The sequence below is a fragment of the Artibeus jamaicensis genome, unplaced genomic scaffold (assembly GCF_021234435.1).
Source record: "Artibeus jamaicensis isolate MK-2021 breed Jamaican fruit bat unplaced genomic scaffold, CSHL_Jam_final contig_859, whole genome shotgun sequence".
Lineage (NCBI taxonomy): Eukaryota > Metazoa > Chordata > Mammalia > Chiroptera > Phyllostomidae > Artibeus > Artibeus jamaicensis.
The window spans coordinates 3152646-3168195 of record NW_026521989.1 but is presented as its reverse complement, the minus strand read 5'-3'; the positions used below and the strand labels follow the sequence as shown (position 1 = coordinate 3168195).

The following is a 15550-nucleotide window of genomic DNA, read 5'->3' as shown; positions in this document are numbered from 1 at the left end:
TCTTCCCATCCATCCATCCATCCATCCATCCACTCAACACCCTCTCTATCCATCCATCCATCATCCACCCACCCACCACGCATCCATCCACCTGTCCACTGTGTCCCTCTGTCCATCCATCTACCTATCTACCATCTCTCCTCCTCCCTCTCACCTGTCCGTCCAGATAACCCGTGTCTGTGTCGTGCACAGGGAAATGTCCGGTTTGTTCTGTGTCTCTGGAGACCCCTGACCGAGACGGCCCCCAGAGACCAGACACATAAGGAGGCATTCTCCTCACGTGCGCATGTGCTGACACCCACACATGCCTTCTCCTTTCTCCCCCCCATCCTCTGTCCCACCGTCTGGGGAGCGGCCCGGCTTCTGAGGGCAAAGGGACAGCGGGTCCGGTCGTCCCTGCCTCGGCTCCCAGACCCCGTTCCCTCGGTGATGTGCTTCTGCCTCTGTGACTCTCCGAGAAACACCTCCCGGTCCCCTTACCTCTCTCCGTCTTGTCCAGCAGTCCCAGGGCTACACAGACGTCCAGCAGCTGTCCAGTTCCTATCTCTGAGGCACCGATTTTCCTGGCAATGTCCTCCGCACGCAGGGGGCCTTCATCTCTCAGTAAGTCGAACACCTTCATCTTGCAAGCTGTGAAGAGGACCTGTGCGGGAGCAGCAGGCCCAGTTAGAACCTCCCTGGACCCTCCAAGCAAGGGTGACCCAGGGAGACCTGCATCTCAGACGCCTGGTGTCCAGGACAGAAACAAGATGACTTCCCATGGCTTAGCCCCCAGGTTGTAGCCCTTCGTCAAGTCACCCCAGGGCCCCCGGCAGGACACCTGGGACACTTTGAGGCCGTATATCATCTTCACAATGGCAGTCGGGGGCAGGCTCTCCACGGTGGCTGTGCAGTCTGCATCCTTCGCGTCCTTCCCGTGCTTCTGCAAGAATCCGAACCCAGCTTCAGGAAGGACTCGGGTCTGTGGTTTGGTGCCTGCAAGCAGCTTCCCTGCTGGTCCCTGGGCTGACTCTGGAGAGCAAGGCCTGCGTGGCTCCTGGTGCTGGGCGGGGACGGGAGTGTGTCCCACCTCGTCCCTGGGCCCCACTGACACAGGAGCCTTCCCCTCAGAACACCGGTCTCTCAGGACTCACTCACTTGTACCACTGCTCACAGTAGGACCTACAGTGCACTTAGTATCCCAGCTGCCATGGGATGTGATTGCAACGTGTAGTGATAAGTTACATTAATTCTGTGCAGTGGAAGAAACCATTGTATTCATTACAGGAAGGGATTACGCAGTAACACATAGTAATAGATACATTCACATAAATGATACTGTTGTAGGACATACCAACAAAGTAACTCATCATCTATATTCTAGAAGTGATACCATTAGCTACAATGGTGTGTTATAAAGTTACACATGGTAACGGACAAGTAACGTTAACTCTAAATTGTAAAGGACACCTTGGGCTCCTGAGGACAGTCCCCTCTGTGGTAACAAAGCAATAGACTGGCTACTACGTTAACTCTTGTTGACAAGCTGTACTACAAAAACGCTGCATGAGTGTAACAGCCCGGTCCTCTGCGACACTCAGCCGTAGATAAGCGGTGTTACTGCCCACTCCAGTGGACGTGGAAGGAACACGTCGACTCAAAACCTGGCCCCCCAACCGCCTCTCCCAAAGCCCACGTGTCCCGAGTGGCAGAAGCAGAGCCCTTGCCTGGTGCATCCTCCTGGCCACCTCCAGAGTCTTCTGCTTGGCCGTTTCCATGGCGTATGCGTAAGGGGTGGGGAACGAGGCTTTACTGAGCTGCCCTTTGAACCTGGAAGGAACCACCTGGAACCTGGGCCCCTGCAATGGGAGAAGGGGGACAGTGAGAGGGTGAGGCACGCAGCTTGCACCAATCACAATGGGCTGGGTCACGGCCAGTGTGGGCTCTCAGTGCCGGACCAGACCCTGAACTCTCTCCAACAGCACATCCTGCACAGCCGGATCTTGGGACCTAGAAGGAAGACCTGTGTTCATGCTGGTCACCCAAAGGCCCCGGGGGGCAGTATTGACTGAGGTGCTGTGTACCTCTGTGGGTGGAAGAGCCCCCAGGACATTCCCAAGGCCGGTACTCCACCCCCACAGGGGCCCAGCCCCTGGAAATTCACTGCCTGCAGGAAACGCAAAGGACAGAAATAAGTTGTGTGGGGAAATGGGACTACCTCAGGGGTCCCTCATCCTGACCGAGCAAGGCAGTTCCCGGTGCCTGAACCGGGTTGGTCGTGTCCATGGCCTCTGGAGTGCCTGCTCTGTGGCCCCTGAGGCCCTGGTGTCGGCGGTCCCTCCCTTGGCAGCCCCTACAAAGCACCCCTGTGGCTTGGTCCCTGCCCCTCCCCCAGCAGCCTCAGGGCAGGGGCAGCTGAGTACCGGGCACCGATTTGTTCTGCCAAGAGGCCATGTCATGGAGCACACCAGACCCCCGGGCCTGGTCAGAACACTGGAGCCCACGTGACACGGGTTCTGGCTTCCCCGGGCCCACCGACCTGAACCCCGGCCACTAGGAGCTTCCCCCAGACCCCACTGCTTCAGTTCCTGGTCTGGGCCTAGAGACGGTGGACCTCACACCTCGTCGCTGGTCCCCATGTGCCCACCGGCCCCAAACACCGGGCCAGGGCAGTAGGCAGCCCCTGGTGCTCCACCCGTCCAGGGGCCCCAGGTTGAGTAGGCTCGGGGATCAGTAGCACGCCCCTCGCACCCAGAACCCGACCCGGTTCTGTCCCAACTATTCACCGCATTTCTTAGGAGATTGAGGTGGCGCGGGGCAGTGCGGGCCATCACCACACGCTTATGCAGCAGCTGCGGGATCAGCGGGAAGAAGACCATGGCTCTCGAGTCGGCGCCCCACGCCCTGTGGCTCAAGGGATGGTCTGCTGGGCCAGGCCTCCTGCTCCTGGGTCTGGGTCCTTGAGGCCTGGCCCACTCTGACGAAGCCCCGCCCCGACCGAGGCCACGCCCCCAGGCCCCGCCCCTGCGGATCTGGGCCCAGACCACTCTTTGGACAATTAGTGGGGTCCTGGCCCCGCCCACCAGGCCCCGCCCCTGCGGATCTGGGCCCTGACCACTCTTTGGACAATTAGTGGGGTCCTGGCCCCGCCCACCTACTGCAGCCACGCCCCAAGCAGAGCTCAGCTTCCAGGCCTGTTCTGCACCCTCACACCCACATCCTGCATTCCTGTGGCCAGTTGGTGCCATCCAATAACCTGTGTCTGTGTGCACACTGTGTCCGAGGACCCCCAGCTCCCCAGTGCGCTTTGGGGGTCCAGTTTGCGGCCATGCCTTGTACTTGATGACCCGGATCCCTTGGTTCTCTGGCTTGATGAGGAGGACTGCCGGCCACTGGGCTGGTTCAGGACGACCTTCAGGTCAGCCCAGGGTGTCCGCAGGGTGGATGAGAGACAGGGGGGATGGGCAGGTTCGCCACAGGTTAGGGACTGAGGTAGGGGTCACACACCACCCTGGGCTCCCCAAGGTGTGGGGTCCGGTCCAGGGAAGGCTCTGCATGGCCCTCACGGTGACGAGGCCTGGATGCAGTGGCCCAGCTCTGCCTTTAAGCAGCCTGGTCTGCTGAGGGGCCAGCAGGCTACATGGTGTGGGGACCCACAGGGACCCACGGGGTCCCCAAAAGGGAAGGGGAAGGACTGAGGCCCTGTGCACTCAGATCCTGTTGCTGCAAGCTGCTGCCCTGAGCTGTTCCCCACACCCACCCCCTTAGGGCAGACTTTACCCCAGGACAACCCACCCAGACAGTCCTGTGTCCAGGGGCCCTCACACACCCCTGAATGAGCAAAGGAATGAGGGACCTGCACCCGAGGGCGGGCTCAGGCCACCCCCACCTCGGGGAGATCCCCGCCCACGCCTGCAGAGGAAAACCCTTTATGAGAGAGACATGGGTGCGTGCCCACCCCCCCTCCTTTCCCAGACTCTCTGAAGGCCACTGTGTTCCCACAGTGTCCCTAATAATCAGACACTCAGGCTGGGAGTCTTCTCACTGTGTTCATTGTTTCTAGGAACATTTCCAGCAGCAATAAGGGGACAGCACTTGGTGTCAGGGGACCGGGACCCTTCCTCAGTTCCCACAAGGGTCACCTGGCTGTCACCCTGGCAGCCGGGGGTCTCCCGTGGGTGGGTCCTGGGCTCAGGGCACAGGGGAGAGTGCAGGACCAAGGTGTCCACCCGGGACTGTGCACGGGTGGGTGGCTGTGATTATCTGCACTGTGTAAATCGTGCAGGTGTGTGTGTCTTGTAAATCGACATCCGGATTGTGTATAAAATCCATCTCAGGCAGAAACCACATGTCCACAAGTTGTGCATCTAACACTGTGCTGATGGGGGCTGTGGCGGAGCTGGAACGTACACATGGGAATGACACGGCCTGTGCCCTGGTGACTGCCTCCGCTGACGCGTGGAGGGACCCAGTGAGCACTGCCCTGTCCCGCGCAGCCCCACCACCCCGCTCCTAGAGCCAGGGCTGAGCACCTTCTTTCACCTGGGGTGTGACGCCGCCCCTTGCAGTCGACTTTCCACCTGACGGGACACACTTGGGGACTGTGGGCTGCTGTCTCCCGAGGGAGTGACCCTGTGACCTGTATGCAGGTGGCTGTCAGGCTCTGGTGGCCAGGATGGCGTCCACAGTGCTCCCGAGGTACGCAGCCCGCACGTCGGTGAAGCCGTGAGCCTGCAGCAGGCTGCGGTACTCGCTCAGGGTGCGCTCCCTGCTCAGGAACAGCACCATCATGGTCAGCGACTGCAGCACGGGGATCAGAGACTGGCACTTCTCGTCCAGCAGCAGCTCCACCACCAGCAGGCCGCCCCCTGTGTACATGAGAGTGGACTCTGGGTTCTGCCCTGGGAAGTGGGGGAGGGGGCCTGAGGGACGCCAGCCCTCATGGGTAGAGGCTGCAGACAGACACCAGCAGGCTGGGGAATCAGACAGGGAGACAGAGGGAAGACAGAGACACACGCAGACACGGAACAACAGAGGGGGAGGCAAGGACACAGGAGACAGAGAGGACAGACAGCGAGATGGGGGGGGGAGGCTGGGGACGGAGGGACGGGGCAGGGCAGGTGCGGGAGGGGTCTTGTGGGGCAGGAGGCCCCAGGCTTTGTCACTGCCCTGCGGGGCCGGGACCATGACACTCGGGGAAACAAGCTCGGGGACAGCTGTCCCAGTGTGCAGTCACTTGTCTCCACATCCTCGAATCAAGAGTGTCCTCTGAGGACACTAAACTGAGCACCACAGTGGGGCTGGCGGACACTTACCAAGACAAAGTTCATTTCTCGTTTCTTAGAAATGAAAGCTACTGACTTTTGGAACACAAACAAACGAGAAGAGTAAGTGCCCTGGCCTCTGTGACCGAGGGCACTTCCTGCTGGCCTGCACAGGGAGACGTCCCTGGTTCTGTGCCCAGTCTCGGCTCCTGACTGGGCTGGGGAACAGGTCTCCAGGGGGGGGGGGGGGCGGCGAGGCAGCCAATCTGTTCTCACATCCCCGTGTCTCTCCCTCCCTCCCCCGTCTCTAAATGTCCATGAAGAAACCTTGTAAACAGTGAAAACAAATATTTAGACGAGGCCGTGGCGGACGCGGCCTCACCTGGTTTGCAGCTGCGGGAGATCCGGCTGAGCAGCTGGTGCACCTTCTCGTCCGGCCAGTTGTGCAGAACTTTGGAGAGGATGTAGAGGTCGGCCTCCGGGAGAGGGTCTCGGAAGAAGTCCCCTGGTGGAACACAAAAGGGGATCGTTCCGTCAGAGACCCCGGAACTGGCTCTCCCCAGGCAGAAGCGGGGCGGCACCGCCTCTGAACTGAAAGGGCAAGGCGGGCCGCTTGTAGTGGGGTGAGTGTCCCCCCAGCACACGCTCCATGTCCTAATGCCAGAACCCGTGGCCATATGGAAACTGTAGCCACATGGAAACATATGGAGCCATATGGTCTGGCAGGTGGGATGAGGGAAGGATCAGAGAGGAGGTGGTCCTGGGTCACGTGGCCCTGCGTCCAGTGACAGTGTCCTGAGAAGGGACAGAAGAGGCGACACAGTGTCAGAGGTCAGCCCGGGGCAGCCCAGATGCCAAGGCACAGACGCACTCACCTGGCATGAAGCTGACCTGCCCCGTCTGCGGTCCGTCCGGTCGGAAATGCGCGGCGTCCTCAATGACCTCTGGCAGGTCCAACACGGTCACCTTCAGCCCCGGGTACTGTCTGGCCAGCTCGTAGGCCAGGGCGCCTGTGCAGCCTGCAGGGGAGAGCACGCCCTTGACCACCTGACCTTCCTGGCACCTAGGGATGCCTGGGTGAGTTTCCAGGTTGGACCGAGGCCAAATCGAGCAACGTTCTGGAACATGCACTGAAGCCAGAGACGTGCAGTAAAGCCAGCTGCGGTGCAGACCTGGCCCGTGCCTTGTGTGGGCCTCGGGGCTTTCCAAGGTCAAGACCGTGTAGGTGAGCAGGAGAGTGAGGCGTGGTCATAGTGTGAGAAGAGAATCCTCAGGGCAAAGTTCTGGAGGTCTGGTAACCACCCAAACTTTTTCTTGTTTGTGAACACAGACGTGATGGCTGCTGCTTCAGCAGCCAGTCTGGGCCACGAGGAGGAAGGCTGTGCAGGGAGAATGGGGACAAGCAAGCTGGCAGCTCAGGAGTCCTTGGGGTGTTTTCAAGAGAGAAGCCCATGTTGCGGTCTCATGAGCACATCAGCCACCCGCCGTGTGACCCAGGGAAAGATGTGCACACAGCCAGGGACACAGAGTGCCTGGGGGGTGTGGTGGGGAGTGTGCGCACCTCCCAGGTCGCAGGCGGAGGTGAACCGAGACAGGTCGAAGGCCGTGGCCACCTGGCGAACCGCCACCTTCGTGTAGCCGTGCATGGCCGCCATGAACTGCAGCTTCCTCTCCTGGGTCTGGTAGAACAATCCCTGAGGCAGAGCAGGGCGTGAGCAGGCAGGCCAGGGCCGGGGGCCCTGCACGCCGGCGGCACCCCCAGCGGGCAGTGCCTCCCCGTGCCTGTCCGTCTGTCTTGTGACTGCGGGTCCCTGTCCAGGCCTTGTTGCTCTCTGCCTTCTGCCTCGCTCTGTGTGCCCTTCTCCCCCGCGCCGTCCCTCCCGCAGCGGACGCCATCAGGACTGGTGACGTTCGAAGGCCCATGCTCAGTGGCTGCCGAGTTTCGTGCAGCAATAGGATGGACACGGATCCCGCCCCCTCAGATCCTTTCCCCAAACCCATGCGTGGAAGGAACATCTCTGGGAGGTCACCTCGTAGGATTCTTCCCCGGCTGTTCCCAGAACCCTCTGAAACTGGACAGCACCCTCCTGGACAGCGAAGTCCAGGTGGGAGTAGAAGGGCCAGATGAGGTCCCTTTGGAACAGGACGAAGCTGTGGAGGGAGTACTCGCCGTCGGACAGCAGGTACAGGCTGGCCAGCTGCGTGTTGCTGTAACCTGAAGTGACAGGTGAGGTCCTCACAGTGACGATGCAGCTGGCCCTCCCCCACGGGACCACAGCTGGGTGCCACAGGGAATGAGCACAAACGCCACCCGCCAGACGACTGCTCACCACACGCTGGCAGGCGGCTGCAGAGGGAGCCGGCCATGGGGGGCGCACGCAGGTGCCGATGGGGGGGGGTTCCCCCAAGGGCCCTGGATGGGCACTGAGCCTGCTGCACTCCTTCCTTCAGTCTGCTGTCTGTCCCTCCGTCCCTCCATCCATGCATCTGTCCATCATCCATCAGCCCATCCATCCATCTATCTGTCCATCTATCCATCTATCTTCCCATCCATCCATCCATGTACGACTTTCCATCCATCCGTCCACTCAACACCCTCTCTACCCATCCATCCATCATCCACCCACCCACCACGCATCCATCCGCCTGTCCACTGTGTCCCTCTGTCCATCCATCTACCTATCTACCATCTCTCCTCCTCCCTCTCACCTGTCCGTCCAGATAACCCGTGTCTGTGTCGTGCACAGGGAAATGTCCGGTTTGTTCTGTGTCTCTGGAGACCCCTGACCGAGACGGCCCCCAGAGACCAGACACATAAGGAGGCATTCTCCTCACGTGCGCGTGTGCTAACACCCACACGCGCCTTCTCCTTTCTCCCCCCCATCCTCTGTCCCACCGTCTGGGGAGCAGCCCGGCTTCTGAGGGCAGAGGGACAGCGGGTCCCGTCGTCCCTGCCTCGGCTCCCAGACCCCGTTCCCTCGGTGACGTGCTTCTGCCTCTGTGACTCTCCGAGAAACTCCTCCCGGTCCCCTTACCTCTCTCCGTCTTGTCCAGCAGTCCCAGGGCTACACAGACGTCCAGCAGCTGTCCAGTTCCTATCTCTGAGGCACCGGTTTTCCTGGCAATGTCCTCCGCACGCAGGGGGCCTTCATCTCTCAGTAAGTCGAACACCTTCATGTTGCAAGCTGTGACCAGGACCTGTGCGGGAGCGGCAGCTGCAGTTAGACTTGGCATGTGGCTCATCGAGAGCTCTTCACCCCCACAAAGTGCAAAGTGGGAGGTCCGAACAGGCCAGATCGTGCCAGTTGTCAGTGGGACTCTCTTCCCCACGGAGGAGAGGGTTGAGCCACTAGCTGGTACCCATCCTGCACCAGGTGTTTGTTGGCAATCAGTGCCTACCCACCAGGGAGGCTGTCCGTGGGAGAAAACCCACATGCAGCTGCAATGGGCTGCAACCGGCTGAGTCGGGACCACCGAGACCCAGCCGGTGAAGCCCCGAGAGCAGCAGCTCCAAATGGGACTCGGCCTGGACACAGAGGTCCAGTCCCGGGTGGACCAGTTCCCTACACTTCTCAGGATGCATGCCCTCATGTGGCTTTGAGAATGGCCACTCAAGCTCTGTCTTTGCCACAGACAACCCCCTGTGGCCGCTGAGGCATTTCCATAAATGCCAGCTGTATGGAGAAGGAACAAACAGGATAGACCAGGCAGGTCACCTCCACTCCCAGACCCCCTGAGGCATTCCTGCTTGGTCAGCAGGCCTGGCCACTGGCAGGCCTTGGAGATGTGAGGTAAGCAGTAGGCGAGTGGGTGCATGGACGAAGAGGAAGGTGAACAGGTGACAGACGAACACAGGGATGGACGGTTGCATAGATGGGCAGTCAATGACTGATACACAGGTGAAAAGACATGACAGACACATGGATGGATGGATACAAGGATGGAAGGATGGATGGACAAATTGATGGATAAACAGATAGATGGAAGAATGAATGGAGGGAGGCAGAGATGGAAGGAAGGACAGAAAGACATGGTGGATGGGTGGATGATGGATGGATGGATGGATGGGTGGGTGGATGGGTGGATGGATGGTGGATGGATGGTGGATGGATGGATGGATGGTGGATGGATGGATGGATGGTGGATGGATGGATGGTGGGTGGATGGATAGATGGTGGATGGGTGGGTGGGTGGATGGTGGATGGATGGATGGGTGGGTGGATGGATGGATGGTGGATGGATGGATGGGTGGATGGGTGGATGGATTGGTGGATGGGTGGATGGATGGATGGATGGTGGATGGACAGATGGGTGGATGGGTGGATGGGTGGATGGACAGATGGGTGGATGGGTGGATGGATAGATGGATGGATGGGTGGATGGATGGGTGGATGGATGGATGGTTGGATGGATGGATGGAAGGATGAATGTGTGGATGTTGGATAGATGGATGGATGGGTGGATGGATGGATGGTGGATGGGTGGAAGGATGGATGGGTGGATGTTGGATAGATAGATGGATGGATGGGTGGATGGATGGATGGTGGATGGGTGAAGGATGGATGGGTGGATGGATAGATGAAGGCATGGATGGAGGAATGATAAGACAAAAGGAGGAAGGGTGGGAGAGAAGGAAGGGTAGGCAGACATGGGTAGATGGATGGACAGAAGTGGTAGACAGATGGGCAGATGGAAAAGCGGATCTCGGATGGACAGCCGATGGGTGAAGGAGGTCAAGGCCGCCTGCAGGCGCCGGGGCGCAGCTGGAACCTGTGATGCGAGCAGGTGCGGCCGAGCGCTGACTGAATTCCTCTTTTCAGGCAAATGAGAGAACGTGAGGTCCAACCCAGCACTCCCCCTTTCCTTCCTACCACAGCAAGTCCCCTGTGACCTTGAGTGCACAGGAGAGGAGAAGGGACGGAGAGTTGAGCGGGGCGGGCCTCAGTCCCGCAGCCTGAGCGCCCCCACCCGGCCCCCTCCCTCCCCAAGAGCCTGCTAGCAAATGGCGGAGAACCTAGCACACTCTGCTGGTCCCCGAGGTCCCCACGTCTGTCTGCAGCCACTGAGTGGCAGCAGGTCACCAGCAAGGACACTCTTAGGGGCTGCGCTGTGGCTCCAAAAAGGTGTGCTGAAGTCCTCACCCCGCTACCTGGGACTCAGGTGCCCTTAGTGAAGGATCTGAGGGGAGGGGGTCGTCCGGGGTCAGGTGGCCCTGCGTCCAGTGACAGTGTGCTTAGAAGAGGCAGAAGAGGAGACCAGACCCAGAGGAGAAGCCACGTGGAGACGGAAGCAGAGGAGAGAGAGATGCGGCCATCGGCCCGGGGACGCCTGCAGCCCCCGGAGCTGGAAGAGGGGGAAGGCCCCTCCCTGGAGCCTGTGCAGGGAGCGCAGCCCTGGGACCCCTGGGCCTGGGACGCCTGGTCTCCAGGACGGAGATGGGATGAATTGCTGCTGCTGTTTCCAGCCCCTAGTCACAGCCACCCCGCACGCGCAGCCGGTTACCTTGGATACTTTGTAGCCATCTATCAGTTCCAGAATCGCAGTTGGAGGCACGCTCTCCACGGTGGGTTCCTGGTCTGCGTCCTCCCTGTCCTTCCTGCCCTGAGCCTGGGGATGGGCGCGGCCCCCCTGAGCCCCTCCCTGGCTGGGGCCTCCGCCCTCCTGGTCACTGAGGTCCTCAAAGGTGTCCACGGCGGGGATGGAGTCGTGTTTGACCCGGTGCAGGCCCTCGGGGCGTGGCAGACAGTACAGGTCAGCCAGCTCCTGGCAGAAGCGGTTCAGGGGGAAGCCCACAACGTTGAGGAAGTCCCCGTGGATGGATTCCACCAGCATGCCGCCCAGGGCCTGGATGCCGTAGCCTCCAGCTTTGTCCCTGTGAGGGGTGGGAGGGGCCGGACGAAGGAGGGAGGGGAGAAGGGGAGACATCAGGGGGCTTACCCAGGGGGCTCGGGGCCAAGCACCACCGCCAGGGTTTCGTGGAAACCACACAACTACAGGCAGCGCGAGCCCAGCGGGATGGCTGAGACGTCCCTGCCCCTCAGCCGGCCCCAGCCCTACAGGGCGCCCTCCATCACCCCGAGCCCTGCCCGCCCGCACTGACGAGGTGGAGCCGGTGTCCCCGCTGTGATGCTGGCGTCCCACCCACCCCGGGACGCGGCCACCTGGGGGGGGGGTTGCAGGAAGGAGTCCAGCGTGGCTGGGCTCCGCTGCTGCCGGGGTCCGGGCCCCCACGCGTCACTTGGACCTGGCCCGGACCCGGGTCCTCCTGGTGGCTGCGTCGCCCCTTTATGGGGCGCGGGGGCCCTGCAGCTCCTTGCTGCACCCGGACCGAGCCCCCAGGACTGCTGTGTCCCGCTCCTTCCCCTTTCTGCACCCAGACTTGCGTCCCCCAGGACAGGACGGGACCCTTGTGTTTAGGGCATGAAGACCACTCCCTGCGTGAACTGCAGGCAACAGCGGCCCTAGGACGACGTCCCTCTGGCCAGTGTCCCCAGGGAGGGAAAGCAGGTGTGTCTGGCGTCCGCCCAGTGCCTGAGCCGCAGGACGGACTGGGAGACCGGCCGCCTGCGGCCCCATCTGCCCTGGCCGCAGTCCCCAGGGTGGACGTGGGGGGCACTCACATGGGCTCCCCGCTGTGGATGTAGTCCCACAGCATCTCCTCTGACAGCTGCGAGAACCTCACGCGTGTCTCCTGGTAGAACTCCGAGATGTCCGTGTGCAGCCCGCCGCCTGCAAGGGGTCGGCCCTGAGGACACGTCCCCTCCGCATCCAGACATGGCACTCCGAGGGGCTCAGAGGCAACCCCAGACCGCACCGTCACCCCAACTTCCCAGGCAGGGATTCTGTGGGAGGGCGCTGGAGCTGCCCCCGGTGGCCCTGGGCACCCAGAGTCCCTGGCATCCTCCATGATCCCGAGGTGGAAGCAGGGATGACGTGGTACCTTGGTTGGAGCAGTGGATGATGGCTACCCCCGTGAACACACTGTGCTCCTTCCCGTTCAGCCTGTAATAGAAGTCACCCCCGTGGGCAAGGGAAGAAGCAGGACCCGTGTCCCCAGGAACAGGGGACACTGCGCCCCAGGGCCAGGACCCCCTTCCCACTATTTGCAACCCTATGTCCGCCCATCGTCCTGGCCTGCAGGTCTCCAAGGGTCCTTCCCAAACAGCCGGATGGAGGAGCGGGCAGGGGCGGGGCCACGCTCTCGGAGTGGGTCGCAGCCCTGGGTGTCGCTTGCAGGACCGACCCACCGCCCAGGTCACCGGGGAGCACACTGACCCCCAGGAGTGGCGGGCCGGGCAGGGAAAACCCAGGCGGAACCACTCTGGGCAGGTGCCTCGGAGGCTGTGTTTGCTCCCCCAGGGGGAGGGGGACGCAGGACCACGGGACCTGTCGGGAAGGCCCGGGGCCCAGACTGGAGCCCGGGCTCAGACCTGCTGGGCTGTGGGAAAGCCGGAAAAGGGAGGGCGTCCGAGGGACACCCCGCTGCTCAGTGGGATGAGTAGGGATCAGAACGAAGGCCACGACCCCATGGATTTCTGCTCCAGTGGCATTTGTGTGGAACTAACGCAGCTTAAGTTCAAGGATGCCGGGTCTGTCCTCTGCTCTGACCGGGAAGGCTGACGGGCGAGGTTGTGCATTCACCCACAAGGACCGAAGCCCCGCCCCACACGCTCTCTATGCGCGCAGGTGCCCGGGACGTGGGCCATCGGGACCCACCGGGACAGCATGCTGTAGGCGTCTGCCTTGTCCACGGGCTTCTCCAGGATCAGCCCCTCCAGCGCCTGCGAGGGAGAGACAAGGCCACGTCCACGCCCCGAGCCCGGCCTGCAGAGGCCACCATGTCCACGTATGACACTCTTTCCTACAGTTCCAGGTGAGAGTCACCCGGGACACGTAAACCCTGCTGCAGGCCTAGGGGTGGACTCACCACGATGGTGTCGGCTCCGATGAGGACGTCAGGGGCCCGCAGGTCTTTCTGCAAGAATCCAAACCCAGCTTCAGGAAGGACGCGGGTCTGTGGATTGGTGCGTGCAAGCAGCTTCCCTGCTGGTCCCTGGGCTGACTATGGAGAGCAAGGCCTGCGTGGCTCCTGGTGCTGGGCGGGGACGGGAGTGTGTCCCACCTCGTCCCTGGGGCCCACTGACACAGGAGCCTTCCCCTCAGAACACCGGTCTCTCAGGACTCACTCACTTGTACCACTGCTCACAGTAGGACCTACAGTGCACTTAGTATCCCAGCTGCCATGGGATGTGATTGCAACGTCTAGTGATAAGTTACATTAATTCTGTGCAGTGGAAGAAACCATTGTATTCATTACAGGAAGGTATTACGCAGTAACACATAGTAATAGATACATTCACATAAATGATACTGTTGTAGGACATACCAACAAAGTAACTCATCATCTATATTCTAGAAATGATACCATTAGCTACGATGGTGTGTTATAAAGTTACGCATGGTAACGGACAAGTAACATTAACTCTAAATTGTAAAGGACACCTTTAGCTCCTGAGGACAGTCCCCTCTGTGGTAACAAAGCAATAGACTGGCTACGTTAACTCTTGTTGACAAGCTGTACTACAAAAACGCTGCATGAGTGTAACAGCCCGGTCCTCTGCGACACTCAGCCGTGGATAAGCGGTGTTACTGCCCACTCATGTGGACGTGGAAGGAACACGTCGACTCAAAACCTGGCCCCCCAACCGCCTCTCCCAAAGCCCACGTGTCCCGAGTGGCAGAAGCAGAGCCCTTGCCTGGTGCATCCTCCTGGCCACCTCCAGAGCCTTCTGCTTGGCCGTTTCCATGGCGTATGCGTAAGGGGTGGGGAACGAGGCTTTACTGAGCTGCTCTTTGAACCTGGAAGGAACCACCTCGAACCTGAGCCCCTGCAATGGGAGAAGGGGACAATGAGAGGGTGAGGATCACAGGAATGTCCGACAGAGTCGGGTTGGGTCACGGCCAGTGTGGGCTCTCAGTTCCTGTGACAGACACTGAACTTTCCCCAAGGGTCAGATGCCAGGTGGCCGAGACTGTAGACCTACAGGGAAGACCTGTGTATTGACTGAGGTGCTGGGCACAAAGATCCGCAGGGTCAAACGGCTCCCAGACAGCTCCAAAGTCCTGTGTTCCACCCCCACAGGGGGCCAGCGACTGGAAATATCCTGCCTGCAAGAACTGCAAAGGACAGAAATGCTGACCAGGCAGGACAGTCCCTGGGAGAAGGTGGTCACGGGCACTGACACCGAGGGTCCGCACTGTGGACTCTGACCACAGAGGGTCAGCAGCCCCTCTCCTTGGCAGCCCTACAGAGCACCTACATGGCTCTGGCCCTCCCCCTCGGCCAGCAGCCCCAGGACAGAGGCAGCTGGGGACCCTGACCTGGCTCGCCCTGTCACCTCAGCCAGGACACAGGTTGCCAGAACGTGAAGCCCGGCCTGAAGGCCCTGACCCCAGATCGCATAGGCTCCGGCTCAAGCCCTACCGCCCGGGTCTCCAAGTCTCGGCCTGAAGACTCTGGACCTCACACTTCGTCACCAGCCGCCAACTGCCCGCCCCCCGAGCCCGCAATCACCGGGCCCGGGTCACTTGGCGCACCCGCTGCCAGCAGGCCAAGGTCCCGAGGCTGCAGGGTCACTAGGTTTCCGGATCGGTAACCCCCTCCTCGCTCCCTGAAACCCGACCCTGGCCGGTCCCAGACATTTACCGCGTTGCTCAGGATCTCCTGGCGCCGCGGGGAGGCGCTGGCCAACACCACGCGCTTATCCAGCAGCTTCCGGATCACCGGGTACAACACCATCGCCGCGGGCCGGGTCCCCGTGCACAGGAAGCAGCCAACAAGTGCTCAGCCCCGCAGACAGCGCACAGTCGCCGGAGCCCCGCCCAGGATAAAACTCCGCCTCGGCCGACCTCGGTGCCCGGGACTGAGCGGAACCGCTCCCGAGCCAGCTCCGCCCCCAACGGACGTTTAAAAGGCCCCGCCCACCCTCCCCGCGGTGCCACGCCCCCGATCCTAGCCCGGTCCCTTCCCCGGCCTAGCGTTGAACAAGGCCCCGCCCCTCAGAAGCTCCGCCCGCGACCTGACGCAAGTGGAGCCCCGCCCCCGAAGCTCGCCCCGCCCCCGCCGGGCGGAGGTTCTCGCAGCGTGGAGTCGTTTGTGATGCGTGAATGGAGGCCCGAAGATCGGACTTGGCGTGGGCGCAGTAGGGGCGCGGAGATGGGGATCCCCATGCGCGCCATGGGGCGCGCGCAGACGGCAGGAATATATCTCCAGGTGGCCAAGGGATGGATGATGGACGGATAGACGC

At 61.2% G+C, this 15550-nt stretch overlaps 2 protein-coding genes and 1 long non-coding RNA gene across 5 annotated transcripts; 1 reads left to right on the top strand and 2 right to left on the bottom strand.

Annotated features, from left to right (window-relative positions):
* Positions 1 to 109: 109 nt before the first annotated feature.
* Positions 110 to 2958, bottom strand: LOC128628600 (probable bifunctional dTTP/UTP pyrophosphatase/methyltransferase protein). 2 transcript variants are annotated; one of them, XM_053673427.1, is made up of 4 exons: positions 2766 to 2958; positions 1707 to 1838; positions 821 to 922; positions 110 to 643 (listed from the first exon to the last, which is right to left on the bottom strand). In XM_053673427.1, exons 1-4 carry the CDS (start codon positions 2856 to 2858, stop codon positions 125 to 127), a joined length of 846 nt encoding a protein of 281 aa, XP_053529402.1. In that variant the 5' UTR covers positions 2859 to 2958; the 3' UTR covers positions 110 to 124. The 2 variants fall into 2 exon arrangements, with proteins under 2 accessions (XP_053529402.1, XP_053529403.1); XM_053673428.1 differs by lacking the exon at positions 110 to 643 and having other exon boundaries at positions 655 to 922; positions 2766 to 2954.
* Positions 2959 to 4014: 1056 nt separating this feature from the next.
* On the bottom strand, positions 4015 to 15042 carry ASMTL (acetylserotonin O-methyltransferase like). Of its 2 annotated transcripts, none has more exons than XM_037140512.2 (13): positions 14950 to 15042; positions 14000 to 14131; positions 13171 to 13218; positions 12960 to 13024; positions 12184 to 12245; positions 11864 to 11972; positions 10746 to 11115; positions 8279 to 8441; positions 7274 to 7458; positions 6805 to 6937; positions 6119 to 6262; positions 5626 to 5748; positions 4015 to 4847 (listed from the first exon to the last, which is right to left on the bottom strand). In XM_037140512.2, the coding sequence occupies exons 1-13, from the start codon at positions 15040 to 15042 to the stop codon at positions 4636 to 4638; spliced, it is 1839 nt and encodes a 612-aa protein (XP_036996407.2). In that variant the 3' UTR covers positions 4015 to 4635. The 2 variants fall into 2 exon arrangements, with proteins under 2 accessions (XP_036996407.2, XP_053529401.1); XM_053673426.1 differs by lacking the exon at positions 14950 to 15042 and adding an exon at positions 14841 to 14893.
* LOC128628601 (uncharacterized) lies at positions 6933 to 10078 on the top strand. The gene is made up of 4 exons (XR_008393029.1): positions 6933 to 7147; positions 7388 to 7625; positions 8301 to 9034; positions 10064 to 10078. It is a non-coding gene; the product is annotated as an uncharacterized LOC128628601 (long non-coding RNA).
* Positions 15043 to 15550: the final 508 nt, after the last annotated feature.

What these genes read in the sequence shown, in the direction of transcription:
- LOC128628600 (XM_053673427.1), bottom strand. Translation starts at nt 2,858, where the DNA reads ATGGTCTTCTTCCCGCTGATCCCGCAGCTGCTGCATAAGCGTGTGGTG. An exon ending in TGGCCAGGAGGATGCACCAG is followed by an intron (nt 923 to 1,706) that starts GCAAGGGCTCTG and finishes GGATTCTTGCAG; the next exon opens with AAGCACGGGAAGGACGCGAA. An exon ending in ACGGCCTCAAAGTGTCCCAG is followed by an intron (nt 644 to 820) that starts GTGTCCTGCCGG and finishes GCTCCCGCACAG; the next exon opens with GTCCTCTTCACAGCTTGCAA.
- ASMTL (XM_037140512.2), bottom strand. Translation starts at nt 15,042, where the DNA reads ATGGTGTTGTACCCGGTGATCCGGAAGCTGCTGGATAAGCGCGTGGTG. An exon ending in ATGGCTACAAAGTATCCAAG is followed by an intron (nt 8,442 to 10,745) that starts GTAACCGGCTGC and finishes GCTCCCGCACAG; the next exon opens with GTCCTGGTCACAGCTTGCAA. An exon ending in GCAGGTCAGCTTCATGCCAG is followed by an intron (nt 5,749 to 6,118) that starts GTGAGTGCGTCT and finishes GTGTTCCACCAG; the next exon opens with GGGACTTCTTCCGAGACCCT.